A 16,115-nucleotide genomic window follows, 5' to 3' on the forward strand; every position below is an offset into this window, starting at 1 on the left:
AAGAGTGAAACCACGAAAAAAAAGAGATGCGCTTGTGGATTGCCGGCGAGCGGGGGGGGAGAGGTAGGGAGAGGGTATACATGTTAGCGTTGAACACACACACACAGAGAGAAAAAACGGGGGCGTAAAGGGGGAAAAAATCGAGAGAGAAATAAAAGAGAAAATTGACAGAGTTGGACATCGACGTGGATGAGACAAACCAAAAGTACACCACAAATGGAGAATACAGCGAACACATCGATGCACGTGGCATCGCGCGCGGGTGGAGGGGAGGGGAGGGGCGAATCACATCCCTGTTTGCATTGTTGAAGCAAAACAAGAGCCGATTTCCCTTCTCTGTTCTATCCAAGCCCCTCCGCCCCCCCCCACCCTGTGGGAGGGCACCCCCTCTACTCCCCTCTTCACGTCCTATCAGCGCTGCTTAGAGTATCTGCACCACCTACCCATCATTGTGCTACGGACACACACACACACACATCGTTCACCTCCTGGTCGTCTAGCACGGGAAACGTCACTGGCCGTCGGAGGTGGCTGCCATACGCAGCTCACTGGCCCCTTGAGTCCACCTTCCGATACGCTTCTTCGCGTGACGGACGCTACACGCACGGGGAAGGGGCAGGGGAGCAGGGAGCAGGGAGCGAAGAGCGAAGAGGGCACAGAAAATCTCCGGGGAGAAGGCACGCACCACCTCCTGGCGCTCCCCCCCCCCCGCCGCCCTCAATCCCCGCGGCTGCCGCCATCGATCGCACCGAGACAACAATAATGGGGAGTCATGTGCGCATGCTACAGAACAAACCAAGAACCCCATCGGCACTACGACCGGCTGACCTGTAGGCCAGACGACGACACGCTCATCTCCACAAAGCGGGCATTGCCGTTCGGTGGGTTCGCCGTCAGCACCTCGCGGATCCGAATAGCGCACGCCTTGTCCTTCGCGCACATGTACATGTAGCCTCCACCGCCAGCGCCGGGCAGCAGCAAACCCCACACGTACGGCTCAACAGCGTCCACAATCGCCTGTATTGCAGAGTTGCACACCTTCTTGTCCAGACGCTTCTTCTGCTCCCACGACCGATGGACAAGCCGTGCGAACCTCTTGTAGTTGACCGTCGTGATGGCGTCGTACATCGCAGCAGTGTGAGGCCCACCCATACCCTGAAGCAGCTGCAGAACCGCGCCGCTGTTCAGAAAGACCTCGCGCACAACCTCGACAAGAATGCCCTTTGCCGTGCGGGTGATGCCCGTGTAGTACAGCAGGTGGCACGAGGCGAATCTCGGGTTGGTGAACACGCTGTCAGGCATCCACCGCACCGTGGGCATGCACGGCAGCCCAGGCGCAACCTGCAACAGCTTCAAACCCTCGAACACGCCACCGTACTGGTCCTGCCACCCACCACCAGCAGTCATCATCTGCTCCATCAGCAGCACGCGGCGGCACACATCGTGCTCGTCCCACGACAACTTGCAGAACTCCGTCAGCGACCGCAGCACGGTGCCCGAAACAATTGAGCTCGTGCCCAGCCCAGACCCGGTCGGGATTGCCACATAGAGCGAGATCTCCAGCCCGTGCCCGCCAAACCGCGCAGTCAGCTGCTCCTGCAGCGTCGCGTACTTCGTCGTGCAGAACTCCGGCAAGAACCCGCTGAGCGCAAGCGCGGCCTTCGGGATTGAGAACGGGTCCTGCACCGCCGCATACGTGCGGATTTCCTCAAAACTCGACATGCTCAGCCGGTTGCCGCTGTCGATCGAGTGTACAATGATGATCGGGTCCTCCAGAACGCGCACGTACACCTGCACCGGCGGCTGCCCGTTCAGCTCCACAGCAACGTTGATCACACTGCCGCCACTCAGAAGCGTGTATGGCGGCGTATCCGTCCATGCTCCTGCTAAATCAATACGGATGGGGCAGCGACCCCAGATGATTTGATCGAGGTGCACCCCAAGCTCTGGGTCGCTGCGCTCATCGGGGAAGGACTTCAAAATGGCAGCACGTAGCTCCGCGAAAGCAGCGGCATCGTGCCGAGTCTCCAGCACACGGGCCTCCTCCACGCTCTGCACGCGCAGCAGCGCGAGACGTCGTGCCTTCTCCGCTGCGGGCATTGACGGCTGCGCGGTATCCATCGCCTCCAGCGCGAGCCTCATCACGCGGCTTACAAACATGTGGTAGTGTGCGGCCACGATGCGGCCAGGCGCAGAGCACAGCGGCGGGTCGCTGCCACCGCCGTTCGGACTGCCCCCACCCACGAGCACACGTGCCCAGTCCACACCTGCAGCACCAGCGCCGCTAGCAGCCGACGCAGCCAAGTCCGACTGGTGCGACAGCAATACGGCGTTGCCAGTTGCGTCGATCTCGTCCCACCCCTGCGTCAGCCCGTTGCGCCGCGGCAGCGCCACGCCCAGCTCGACGACACGATGTGCAATGCGGTTCAGGTCCAGCAGAAAGAACTGCTGCTGCAACACAACTATCATCCGCCCGGACAACACGGACGAACGCACGCCCCGCATCACGGCCTCGGTCATCGGCGAGCTCTGCACAGACACCGTCGAGCAGTGCTCTTCCTGCGGCGCGGGGCCAGCAGTCACAAGCGCAAGAGTCAGCGTCAACATCCGCCGCTCGTAGTACTCGCTGTTGCGCAGCATTGCAGGCACGTCCGTCAGTCGCAGCAGGTCCATCGCAGACACGCGCGGCTGCGTCCGCCACACAGCCTGCCCAGCAGCAAGTCGCGCTGCGTCTACGTTGCCGCCGCCGTCGCCACCCAGAGCCTCCACGGGCAGCGTCGCAACGTACAAGTAGTCCCCAAGCTGCTGCTCAGTCGCGCACACGGGGAACAGCGCAGCCTCGTAGATGTCTAGCGGACGTGCAGCTCCGCCGTCCGCCGCACGCGCAGCCGGGTACAGGTCCGCAACGCTGAACCCGCGGCTCGAGAGCCAGTCGTGCAACAGCATCCCCATATAGACGGTCGAGCCGCTGCCCACGTCGCCGCGGAACGCGTCGTCAATGTGGTACGGCCGCGCGGCATGCAGAGAAGCACCGTCACCGCAGCCGCAGTCGCCTGCCGCAGCGGGCAGTACGGGCACAATGCTCACACACGCGCCAAGCGGCAGCGTAAGCGCCCAGTCGTTGCGCGGGATCCCCACCAGGATGTGCTGGTCCTGCAGCGACCACCGCGCACCCACCCAACTGCTCTCCACCCACAACTGCCGCACAGGCAGCTGCGGCGCGCCCGCCGGTGCACCAGCTGCAGCGCTCCGGTCCAGCGGCGCAAGCACCACGGAGTTATGCACAATCACCGACGACGGCGTCGCCAGCAGCGACATCGCGTCGCCAGCAGCAAAGTCCAGCTCCTCCGACGCACCGCCCACAGGAGCATGCGCAGCATCACGCAGCACCACACCCTTCCCGCCGTCCCGCTTGGGCGCAAGAACACCGTCGAACGGCGTGCTCCATGACCACGACGGCGCCAGCGACTCGCGGCTCCGCAGCGTCTCCGTAGACGAGATCAGCTGCCGGTTCGTCCCGTAGTGCAGGAACGCGGCGTCGCACAGCTCCACAACGCTCGTCTTCAGCCCGGCGACCGCTGGGTCCGCGCATGACGGGTTGCTGCCCAGCGCACAGCCGAACTCCGAGTAAAGGTCATACGAGTTGCACACCGCCCCGCGGCGATGCCCGCTGTGCCCGTCAGCATCCACGTTGTCCGCGTCCACAGCACTGCCAAGGCACTTGCGGGCCACCACCTCCACCGCGCGGTCACTCAACATCCATATGCCCACATCCAGAAGAAACGAGTCGTTACCCTCAGCCACGCGCTGGCGGACCTCGGCCAACGACGGCTTCTGCAGCATGTAGTCCAGCACAGACGGCTTCCCGTGCTTCGTAAAGAAAACGCCGTGCTTCTGCAAGAGGCTCGAGTCTGTGCGTATGCCGAAGCACAGCACATCGCTGTCCGCGAACGGCGCAAGAGACGGCAGAGCCCCCCTGAGATGCACGCAAATGTCGCCGCACGCAATCAGTGTGCGCAGGTTTACAGGCGCCGCCGCCATCAGCGACCGGTACAGCGGCACCTGCGTCGAAAGAAGCGTGCGCGACAGCTGGCTGCCACGCTGCCAACGACACGGCGGCAGAGGCAGCAGCGCCTTGCCTATCGTCGCATACGCAGGCAGGCGGCGGCTCAGGCCGCCGGCGTGCACAATCACACGGCCATCATTGTCGGTGAGCCGCAACCACGACAGAAACGACTTCCTAGCCGACGCCGGCGCGCGGCGCTGCGCGTCCGCGTAGCACTCGTGCAGAAGGTGCACCGTCCCACCACCGGAGCCCAGTGGCCTGCCCTCCGGGTCGCACCCGCAGAACAGCCCAGGCACCACCACGTCGCCATGTATACCGCTCTCCTCCATGGAAAACGCAGCGGCGCTCGCCAGCAACTTCTTCACCCCCCGGTACTCCACCAGGCTGGCGGGGAGGCTGAAGAGATAATTCACGTTCATGGCGGTACACCCTACCTGTGTACATGTGGAGTGGGGAGCGGGGAGGGAGCGCGAAGGGGAGAGCGAAGGGGAGAGCGAAGGGGAGAGCGTGTTTCTCAAGTGAGCGTCAGGAGCGAGATCGGACCCCCACAAAGGGGAGAAAAGAAAAACAATGATGTCGGGGTCTCCCTGTCGCCTACAGTAGCGATGAAAAACAACGAGGATGGAGAACAGAGAGAGTGCGGGAAAGACAAACCAGCACACACGCACGCACGCATAGACGTCAATCTGCACGCACACACACACACACACACAGCATTGCGAGGAGAAAGTGATGAAGCCCTGAGATCGCAAAGCAGAGAAGAGAGGACAGCTCCCCTCGGTGATCGGCCATCCCTCGCGAGTGGCGATTACGCCCTTGTCGAGTATGCAGAGACCTCCTTCCAAGTGTTATTACTGGCCACAGTACGGCGAAGCTGCCAAGCGCGAAGTGCCCGTCATCCTCTCAGATAGTGCCGAGCAGCTGATCCTTTAGTCTGCATGCCGCACCGCGTCGTTGCTACTCGGTGACTGTGCCGCGGAGCCTTGTTTGTGGGGCCCACCCACACTTCGACACGGTGTGGAGGAGAGGCTCCAGCGAATATGCGCGGGTCTGCTCCATCACAGCCTCCTTCCCCTCTCTCCCTTCACGACGGCGAGACCTGAGCTCACTAAAAAAAAAACAGTAGCAGCTATGAGGGGAGAGAAGGAGATGAACAACATACTCGTCATCAAACACACGTCTGTACCCCGTACCATTGATTCGTTTCCCAAGCACCCCTCCATCAAGTAAGTTTTACAGCCCTGCCAGATTGCTGGCACGCCTCCATCGCATACGCCTCGCAGGGGGAGAGGGGAGGGGTAAGAGGAGACATGTCACCGCTGAACCACGCACACTCTCTCGCCGTTCGTATCCTCTTCCCCCCCCCGTTATGCAGCGAGGTAAAATACCAGCAGCAGAACCACGATAGCCACCCCGATGTCCGTCGGTAAGGCAGTGCTCTGAGCTTCATGAAAGGTCTCCTTCTCGGAATACATGCTCGCCGCCTTCGACACAAACTCGGGCACCACCGCCGCACGGCCACCAGCGGCGCTGCTGCCACTGGCATTCAGGCAACTGTACTTGGTGTGTAAGATGTGGCTGGAGAAGGAGACAGTGGCGTGCACGAGCTGCGGTGCCGCGGATGAGAGGAAGAGCCAGATGGGAAAGAGAACGATCTGCAACGTCAGCAGTCCGCACCGCCAGACGACGATCTCCACCGGCGCCTTCTTGGCCTGCATGATCAGCAGCCAGCGATACTGCAGCTCGCTCTTCTGGCTAAGCTCGTCCAACATAGGCCTCAGCACCTCGATACGGGTTGGGTACTGACAGAAAACAGAAAAGTAGTGCACCATGGTCAGCGTGTAGAGTGGGGTGATGGTCAGTCCTTCGACAAGAGAGAAGTGCTGCGCATGCACCTCGTCGAAGCGCGTTGGGGTGTCCTGAATGAAGATGTTGTGACCAGCCATCGTGTTGGCCAGGAACTCGCCCACCCTGCGAGGGTACCACTCGGCGATCCTCCTGGGCAGCGTCCAGCCACTGTAGATGCCGCCGCTGCTGCGGCTGCGGCTGCGGCTGCTGGTGCCATCTCTGTTAGACGCGGAGAATCGAGATTGATGAGGAGCCCGTGCGGCCCTGGTACACCGCAGGGCCTGCGCAAACTGGGGTGCGATGCGTCGCCACATGGTGACACTCTTCCCTTTTTTTTAATGAAGCGATGACCACAACAACCTTGATTACACACGTGTGAGACACCCCCACAGCGTGGGCTGGCAGGGGGCGAGGGAGCTGGCGGGCAGAGATGCAAAAGAGAGAGCGCGTGCGATAGTGAATGAGTGAAGTGATTGAGACAAAGCGTTTGCTTGCCAGGGCAGGCAAAACATACACGCAGCCCGTGGAGCCGGGAGATAGGCCAACAGGTTGAGACACACACGCTCCACGACTTGCACCTCACGACCCTCCAGCGAATGGGTACCATGAAAGCAATGAGAGTGCGAGCCTGAGATGAGACGGGGGGGAGGGGGGGAGGAGGGGGGACACCAACACGTGTGTGGGATGGTGCATTATGCAGCACGAGCAAGCATACCCTCACACCGTGTACAGGCGCTCCTTCTCCACCGGCGCCTACCTCCCTACCCCCCCCAGGCGTGGAACGAAATCCGCGGCTTGACACGTTTATACACCACACGGAGTGCGCCTTGTGTGGATGTGTAGATGTGTGTGTGGAAGGATCCACGGCTCTATAGGCAAACGAGCGCATCAACACACGCGTAGGACGTGTGCATGCGCAGTGATCGCACATCAAGAGAGAAAATCAAAGCAAAGAAAAAAAGAAAAAAACGAAATCACCTGTGTCCAAGGGGGCGAGAGAGGAATAGACAATTGCGCTCCGGGGGCAACCGCACAGAACTCATCGTGCACGCTGGCATGCAGACGCAATGATACAATCTCGCCTATGCCAAAGTGCCTAGTACGGCACCATCGCCTCGTAGTCGGCCACGCGGCGTGCAAGAACCTCCACCTTCTTCGGGCGCACGATACCGCCCTCGCGGGTGCTCTTCTTCAGCGGGGGCAGCGTCTTGCCGGCCCTCTTCGCGGCGAGGTGCGCCTGGAACTGGTGCTCCTTTGCCTTGAACGCCTCCTGGCAGCGAGACTTGCGGACGTGCTCGAAGCGGACGCAGATGCGCTTGCGCAGGGTGCGCGTGCGGACCGGCTTGTTGATGATAACACCAACACCGCGGGGGGTCACGTTCCACACAATACCGGTGCGGCCGTGGTAGTACTTGTGCGGCATGCCCTCACGCACCGCAGAGTCCGCGACGACATCGACGTAGTCGCCGACCTTGACGTTCGTCAGGATCGTCGACACGGACGGGACGCCGTGCTTGCGGAACTTCTTGGCGAAGAGGTGGCGGGTGCCGGACTTGTAGCCGTACGAGTGGACCATCTTTGCAGTCGATCACGGAATGGGGATTAGTATGGCAGCTGGTGCGTCCCTTGACTTTACACTGTGTGTGTGTGTGTGTATGGAGGGGGGAAGGGAGGGCGTATCGGTGCGTGCGTCGGGAGGAGTGCATACGACGAAAAAACACGAGAGAGGGGAAAAAACGGAGCAGGTACGGAGCGGTGTAGTGAGCAAAGACGGAAGAGGGGGGGGGGCGCAGGGCATCGCCCTCCGTGCGTCATTGTAGAGGGAGGGGGAACATTGATGTCAACAGCGGCTGGTGGGGGAGACCAGAAGGCAGCAGTAGCCCCCAGAAAGGGCAACGCGGTTCAGTTGACGAACCGCACCACAACAAGGCCTCCGAAGAGGGAGAGGGAGGCGTACGAAGGGAGCAGCAAGCACACGGGGCCTCCCCAGAGCGAGGCGTCTTCTTTCGACTTTGGGCATACTCGATACTCCCCGACTTTATAATAATGTGCATCAGAGTAAGCCCCCGATGAATGTCTTCTCCCTCCCGCGGCAGAGACCCACACAAATCGTACAGAGCACGAAGCGACTAAAAACAGCACGCATCACTGTGCCCATTTATAGTGAGCCCACGCCCCTGTCCACCGCTCTCGCGCGTGTGCACCTTTTTACGCCGGCGCGCACACTGTGTCCGTGTGACGGTGCCGACCCCTCCGTGCTTGGAGCTGTGCCGTCCATTGGCATACACGCGCACCAGCCGCCTTCTCTGTTGGGGAAGGTAGAGGGGGAAAAGCAGAGCATCGGGAGGTGGGAGAGCACGCTGAGAGAGAGCAGGGGGGGCACACAATACACACATACACACACACACACTCTACAGACCCTTCACAACGTAGGCCGCACAGCGTGGCGTGCGCACGCGACACAGGATGATGTCAATGGGCCGATACCTCAACAACCCAGCAACCATCAAAGGGATGGGGGGAGAGAGCGGAGGGGGGGAGTGCGGTTAAAACTCAGTCGAACGGCTTCAGCATAAGACACAAGTGCACACAAGCTTACTTACATGTTGGCACTAACGTTGAATTATGTGGGCGAAAGCAAAACAATAAGACTTGCACACAGCCCCCTTCCCCCCCCCCCAGAGACACACACACACGCACACCCCGCGGCCGAGGCGGGGTAAACACACCGGCGCGCCGCGCTGATCACGCCGTGCCAGAATAACAGCCGCGCATGGCCTCCACAGACGCTCCCAAGCTCACCACCACATATGCCACCATTTAGAAAAAAAAAACGAGTGGATAAATATGCACAGATGAATGTGTATGAAGAGAAATGTTTATAGACAGTTGAACACATCGGTGTGTGCGTGTGTGTGTACACGTGCCTCTGGCACCGTAGTTCACTGGCCTCGGCTGTACACACACACACACACACACACACCGTTCACCTCCTGGTCGTCTAGCACGGGAAACGTCACTGGCCATCGGAGGTGGCTGCCATACGCAGCTCACTGGCCCCTTGAGTCCACCTTCCGATACGCTTCTTCGCGTGACGGACGCTACACGCACGGGGAAGGGGCAGGGGAGCAGGGAGCAGGGAGCGAAGAGCGAAGAGGGCACAGAAAATCTCCGGGGAGAAGGCACGCACCACCTCCTGGCGCTCCCCCCCCCGCCCTCAATCCCCGCGGCTGCCGCCATCGATCGCACCGAGACAACAATAATGGGGAGTCATGTGCGCATGCTACAGAACAAACCAAGAACCCCATCGGCACTACGACCGGCTGACCTGTAGGCCAGACGACGACACGCTCATCTCCACAAAGCGGGCATTGCCGTTCGGCGGGTTCGCCGTCAGCACCTCGCGGATCCGAATAGCGCACGCCTTGTCCTTCGCGCACATGTACATGTAGCCTCCACCGCCAGCGCCGGGCAGCAGCAAACCCCACACGTACGGCTCGACAGCGTCCACAATCGCCTGTATTGCAGAGTTGCACACCTTCTTGTCCAGACGCTTCTTCTGCTCCCACGACCGATGGACAAGCCGTGCGAACCTCTTGTAGTTGACCGTCGTGATGGCGTCGTACATCGCAGCAGTGTGAGGCCCACCCATACCCTGAAGCAGCTGCAGAACCGCGCCGCTGTTCAGAAAGACCTCGCGCACAACCTCGACAAGAATGCCCTTTGCCGTGCGGGTGATGCCCGTGTAGTACAGCAGGTGGCACGAGGCGAATCTCGGGTTGGTGAACACGCTGTCAGGCATCCACCGCACCGTGGGCATGCACGGCAGCCCAGGCGCAACCTGCAACAGCTTCAAACCCTCGAACACGCCACCGTACTGGTCCTGCCACCCACCACCAGCAGTCATCATCTGCTCCATCAGCAGCACGCGGCGGCACACATCGTGCTCGTCCCACGACAACTTGCAGAACTCCGTCAGCGACCGCAGCACGGTGCCCGAAACAATTGAGCTCGTGCCCAGCCCAGACCCGGTCGGGATTGCCACATAGAGCGAGATCTCCAGCCCGTGCCCGCCAAACCGCGCAGTCAGCTGCTCCTGCAGCGTCGCGTACTTCGTCGTGCAGAACTCCGGCAAGAACCCGCTGAGCGCAAGCGCGGCCTTCGGGATTGAGAACGGGTCCTGCACCGCCGCATACGTGCGGATTTCCTCAAAACTCGACATGCTCAGCCGGTTGCCGCTGTCGATCGAATGTACAATGATGATCGGGTCCTCCAGAACGCGCACGTACACCTGCACCGGCGGCTGCCCGTTCAGCTCCACAGCAACGTTGATCACACTGCCGCCACTCAGAAGCGTGTATGGCGGCGTATCCGTCCATGCTCCTGCTAAATCAATACGGATGGGGCAGCGACCCCAGATGATTTGATCGAGGTGCACCCCAAGCTCTGGGTCGCTGCGCTCATCGGGGAAGGACTTCAAAATGGCAGCACGTAGCTCCGCGAAAGCAGCGGCATCGTGCCGAGTCTCCAGCACACGGGCCTCCTCCACGCTCTGCACGCGCAGCAGCGCAAGACGTCGTGCCTTCTCCGCTGCGGGCATTGACGGCTGCGCGGTATCCATCGCCTCCAGCGCGAGCCTCATCACGCGGCTTACAAACATGTGGTAGTGTGCGGCCACGATGCGGCCAGGCGCAGAGCACAGCGGCGGGTCGCTGCCACCGCCGTTCGGACTGCCCCCACCCACGAGCACACGTGCCCAGTCCACACCTGCAGCACCAGCGCCGCTAGCAGCCGACGCAGCCAAGTCCGACTGGTGCGACAGCAATACGGCGTTGCCAGTTGCGTCGATCTCGTCCCACCCCTGCGTCAGCCCGTTGCGCCGCGGCAGCGCCACGCCCAGCTCGACGACACGATGTGCGATGCGGTTCAGGTCCAGCAGAAAGAACTGCTGCTGCAACACAACTATCATCCGGCCGGACAACACGGACGAACGCACGCCCCGCATCACGGCCTCGGTCATCGGCGAGCTCTGCACAGACACCGTCGAGCAGTGCTCTTCCTGCGGCGCGGGGCCAGCAGTCACAAGCGCAAGAGTCAGCGTCAACATCCGCCGCTCGTAGTACTCGCTGTTGCGCAGCATTGCAGGCACGTCCGTCAGTCGCAGCAGGTCCATCGCAGACACGCGCGGCTGCGTCCGCCACACAGCCTGCCCAGCAGCAAGTCGCGCTGCGTCTACGTTGCCGCCGCCGTCGCCACCCAGAGCCTCCACGGGCAGCGTCGCAACGTACAAGTAGTCCCCAAGCTGCTGCTCAGTCGCGCACACGGGGAACAGCGCAGCCTCGTAGATGTCTAGCGGACGTGCAGCCCCGCCGTCCGCCCCACGCGCAGCCGGGTACAGGTCTGCAACGCTGAACCCGCGGCTCGAGAGCCAGTCGTGCAACAGCATCCCCATATAGACGGTCGAGCCGCTGCCCACGTCGCCGCGGAACGCGTCGTCAATGTGGTACGGCCGCGCGGCATGCAGAGAAGCACCGTCACCGCAGCCGCAGTCGCCTGCCGCAGCGGACAGTACGGGCACAATGCTCACACACGCGCCAAGCGGCAGCGTAAGCGCCCAGTCGTTGCGCGGGATCCCCACCAGGATGTGCTGGTCCTGCAGCGACCACCGCGCACCCACCCAACTGCTCTCCACCCACAACTGCCGCACAGGCAGCTGCGGCGCGCCCGCCGGTGCACCAGCTGCAGCGCTCCGGTCCAGCGGTGCAAGCACCACGGAGTTATGCACAATCACCGACGACGGCGTCGCCAGCAGCGGCATCGCGTCGCCAGCAGCAAAGTCCAGCTCCTCCGACGCACCGCCCACAGGAGCATGCGCAGCATCACGCAGCACCACACCCTTCCCGCCGTCCCGCTCGGGCGCAAGAACACCGTCGAACGGCGTGCTCCATGACCACGACGGCGCCAGCGACTCGCGGCTCCGCAGCGTCTCCGTAGACGAGATCAGCTGCCGGTTCGTCCCGTAGTGCAGGAACGCGGCGTCGCACAGCTCCACAACGCTCGTCTTCAGCCCGGCGACCGCTGGGTCCGCGCATGACGGGTTGCTGCCCAGCGCACAGCCGAACTCCGAGTAAAGGTCATACGAGTTGCACACCGCCCCGAGGCGATGCCCGCTGTGCCCGTCAGCATCCACGTTGTCCGCGTCCACAGCACTGCCAAGGCACTTGCGGGCCACCACCTCCACCGCGCGGTCACTCAACATCCATATGCCCACATCCAGGAGAAACGAGTCGTTACCCTCAGCCACGCGCTGGCGGACCTCGGCCAACGACGGCTTCTGCAGCATGTAGTCCAGCACAGACGGCTTCCCGTGCTTCGTGAAGAAAACGCCGTGCTTCTGCAAGAGGCTCGAGTCTGTGCGTATGCCGAAGCACAGCACATCGCTGTCCGCGAACGGCGCAAGAGACGGCAGAGCCCCCCTGAGATGCACGCAAATGTCGCCGCACGCAATCAGTGTGCGCAGGTTTACAGGCGCCGCCGCCATCAGCGACCGGTACAGCGGCACCTGCGTCGAAAGAAGCGTGCGCGACAGCTGGCTGCCACGCTGCCAACGACACGGCGGCAGCGGCAGCAGCGCCTTGCCTATCGTCGCATACGCAGGCAGGCGGCGGCTCAGGCCGCCGGCGTGCACAATTACACGGCCATCATTGTCGGTGAGCCGCAACCACGACAGAAACGACTTCCTAGCCGACGCCGGCGCGCGGCGCTGCGCGTCCGCGTAGCACTCGTGCAGAAGGTGCACCGTCCCACCACCGGAGCCCAGTGGCCTGCCCTCCGGGTCGCACCCGCAGAACAGCCCAGGAACCACCACGTCGCCATGTATACCGCTCTCCTCCGTGGAAAACGCAGCGGCGCTCGCCAGCAACTTCTTCACCCCCCGGTACTCCACCAGGCTGGCGGGGAGGCTGAAGAGATAATTCACGTTCATGGCGGTACACCCTACCTGTGTGCATGCGGAGTGGGGAGTGGGGAGGGAGCGCGAAGGGGAGAGCGCGTTTCTCAAGTGAGCGTCAGGAACGAGATCGGACCCCCACAAAGGGGAGAAAAGAAAAACAATGATGTCGGGGTCTCCCTGTCGCCTACAGTAGCGATGAAAAACAACGAGGATGGAGAACAGAGAGAGTGCGGGAAAGACAAACCGACACACACGCACGCACGCATAGACATCAATCTGCACGCGCGCACACACACACACAGCATTGCGAGGAGAAAGTGATGAAGCCCTGAGATCGCAAAGCAGAGAAGAGAGGACAGCTCCCCTCGGTGATCGGCCATCCCTCGCGAGCGGGTGGTGAAGGCTTTGAGAGGCCTCGCGAGTGGTGATTACGCCCTTGTCGAGTACGCAGAGACCTCCTTCCAAGTATTATTACTGGCCACAGTACGGCGAAGCTGCCAAGCGCGAAGTGCCCGTCATCCTCTCAGATAGTGCCGAGCAGCTGATCCTTTAGTCTGCATGCCGCACCGCGTCGTTGCTACTCGGTGACTGTGCCGCGGAGCCTTGTTTGTGGGGCCCACCCACACTTCGACACGGTGTGGAGGAGAGGCTCCAGCGAATATGCGCGGGTCTGCTCCATCACAGCCTCCTTCCCCTCTCTCCCTTCACGACGGCGAGACCTGAGCTCACTAAAAAAAAAACAGTAGCAGCTATGAGGGGAGAGAAGGAGATGAACAACATACTCGTCATCAAACACACGTCTGTACCCCGTACCATTGATTCGTTTCCCAAGCACCCCTCCATCAAGTAAGTTTTACAGCCCTGCCAGATTGCTGGCACGCCTCCATCGCATACGCCTCGCAGGGGGGGGGGGGAGAGGGGGAGGGGTAAGAGGAGACATGTCACCGCTGAACCATGCACACTCTCTCGCCGTTCGTATCCTCTTCCCCCCCCCGTTATGCAGCGAGGTAAAATACCAGCAGCAGAACCACGATAGCCACCCCGATGTCCGTCGGTAAGGCAGTGCTCTGAGCTTCATGAAAGGTCTCCTTCTCGGAATACATGCTCGCCGCCTTCGACACAAACTCGGGCACCACCGCCGCACGGCCACCAGCGGCGCTGCTGCCACTGGCATTCAGGCAACTGTACTTGGTGTGTAAGATGTGGCTGGAGAAGGAGACAGTGGCGTGCACGAGCTGCGGTGCCGCGGATGAGAGGAAGAGCCAGATGGGAAAGAGAACGATCTGCAACGTCAGCAGTCCGCACCGCCAGACGACGATCTCCACCGGCGCCTTCTTGGCCTGCATGATCAGCAGCCAGCGATACTGCAGCTCGCTCTTCTGGCTAAGCTCATCCAACATAGGCCTCAGCACCTCGATACGGGTTGGGTACTGGCAGAAAACAGAAAAGTAGTGCACCATGGTCAGCGTGTAGAGTGGGGTGATGGTCAGTCCTTCGACAAGAGAGAAGTGCTGCGCATGCACCTCGTCGAAGCGCGTTGGGGTGTCCTGAATGAAGATGTTGTGACCAGCCATCGTGTTGGCCAGGAACTCGCCCACCCTGCGAGGGTACCACTCGGCGATCCTCCTGGGCAGCGTCCAGCCACTGTAGATGCCGCCGCTGCTGCGGCTGCGGCTGCTGGTGCCATCTCTGTTAGACGCGGAGAATCGAGATTGATGAGGAGCCCGTGCGGCCCTGGTACACCGCAGGGCCTGCGCAAACTGGGGTGCGATGCGTCGCCACATGGTGACACTCTTCCCTTTTTTTTAATGAAGCGATGACCACAGCGACCTTGATTACACACGTGTGAGACACCCCCACAGCGTGGGCTGGCAGGGGGCGAGGGAGCTAGCGGGCAGAGATGCAAAAGAGAGAGAGAGCGTGCGATAGTGAATGAGTGAAGTGATTGAGACAAAGCGTTTGCTTGCCGGGGCAGGCAAAACATACACGCAGCCCGTGGAGCCGGGAGATAGGCCAACAGGTTGAGACACACACGCTCCAAGACTTGCACCTCACGACCCTCCAGCGAATGGGTACCATGAAAGCAATGAGAGTGCGAGCCTGAGATGAGACGGGGGGAGGAAGGGGGAGGGGGGAGGGGGGACACCAACACGTGTGTGGGATGGTGCATTATGCAGCACGAGCAAGCATACCCTCACACCGTGTACAGGCGCTCCTTCTCCACCGGCGCCTACCTCCCTACCCCCCAGGCGTGGAACGAAATCCGCGGCTTGACACGTTTATACACCACACGAAGTGCGCCTTGTGTGGATGTGTAGATGTGTGTGTGGAAGGATCCACGGCTCTATAGGCAAACGAGCGCATCAACACACGCGTAGGACGTGTGCATGCGCAGTGATCGCACATCAAGAGAGAAAATCAAAGCAAAGAAAAAAAGAAAAAAAAAACGAAATCACCTGTGTTCAAGGGGGCGAGAGAGGAATAGACAATAGCGCTCCGGGGGCAACCGCACAGAACCCATCGTGCACGCTGGCATGCAGACGCAATGATACAAATCTCGCCTATGCCAAAGTGCCTAGTACGGCACCATCGCCTCGTAGTCGGCCACGCGGCGTGCAAGAACCTCCACCTTCTTCGGGCGCACGATACCGCCCTGGCGGGTGCTCTTCTTCAGCGGGGGCAGCGTCTTGCCGGCCCTCTTCGCGGCGAGGTGCGCCTGGAACTGGTGCTCCTTTGCCTTGAACGCCTCCTGGCAGCGAGACTTGCGGACGTGCTCGAAGCGGACGCAGATGCGCTTGCGCAGGGTGCGCGTGCGGACCGGCTTGTTGATGATAACACCAACACCGCGGGGGGTCACGTTCCACACAATACCGGTGCGGCCGTGGTAGTACTTGTGCGGCATGCCCTCACGCACCGCAGAGTCCGCGACGACATCGACGTAGTCGCCGACCTTGACGTTCGTCAGGATCGTCGACACGGACGGGACGCCGTGCTTGCGGAACTTCTTGGCGAATAGGTGGCGGGTGCCGGACTTGTAGCCGTACGAGTGGACCATCTTTGCAGTCGATCACGGAATGGGGATTAGTATGGCAGCTGGTGCGTCCCTTGACTTTACACTGTGTGTGTGTGTGTGTGTGTGTGTGTGGAGGGGGAAGGGAGGGCGTATCGGTGCGTGCGTCGGGAGGAGTGCATACGACAAAAAAACACGACAGAGGGGGAAAAACGGAGCAGGTACGGAGCGGTGTAGTG

At 61.3% G+C, this 16,115-nt stretch overlaps 3 protein-coding genes across 3 annotated transcripts; all 3 read right to left on the minus strand.

Moving 5' to 3' along the window:
* Positions 1 to 813: 813 nt before the first annotated feature.
* On the minus strand, positions 814 to 12,899 carry JKF63_05244 (uncharacterized protein; the record flags this gene model as incomplete). Its single annotated transcript, XM_067901212.1, has 2 exons — positions 814 to 3,254; positions 11,651 to 12,899. 2 exons carry the CDS (start codon positions 12,897 to 12,899, stop codon positions 814 to 816), a joined length of 3,690 nt encoding a protein of 1,229 aa, XP_067758214.1.
* A 962-nt stretch (positions 12,900 to 13,861) lies between these two features.
* JKF63_05245 (uncharacterized protein) lies at positions 13,862 to 14,650 on the minus strand (the record flags this gene model as incomplete). Its single annotated transcript, XM_067901213.1, has 1 exon — positions 13,862 to 14,650. The coding sequence occupies one exon, from the start codon at positions 14,648 to 14,650 to the stop codon at positions 13,862 to 13,864; it is 789 nt and encodes a 262-aa protein (XP_067758215.1).
* Positions 14,651 to 15,441: 791 nt separating this feature from the next.
* Positions 15,442 to 15,921, minus strand: JKF63_05246 (uncharacterized protein; the record flags this gene model as incomplete). The annotated part of the gene is made up of 1 exon (XM_067901214.1): positions 15,442 to 15,921. One exon carries the CDS (start codon positions 15,919 to 15,921, stop codon positions 15,442 to 15,444), a length of 480 nt encoding a protein of 159 aa, XP_067758216.1.
* Between the last annotated feature and the right edge of the window lie 194 nt (positions 15,922 to 16,115).

The sequence above is a fragment of the Porcisia hertigi genome, chromosome 16 (assembly GCF_017918235.1).
Source record: "Porcisia hertigi strain C119 chromosome 16, whole genome shotgun sequence".
NCBI lineage: Eukaryota > Euglenozoa > Kinetoplastea > Trypanosomatida > Trypanosomatidae > Porcisia > Porcisia hertigi.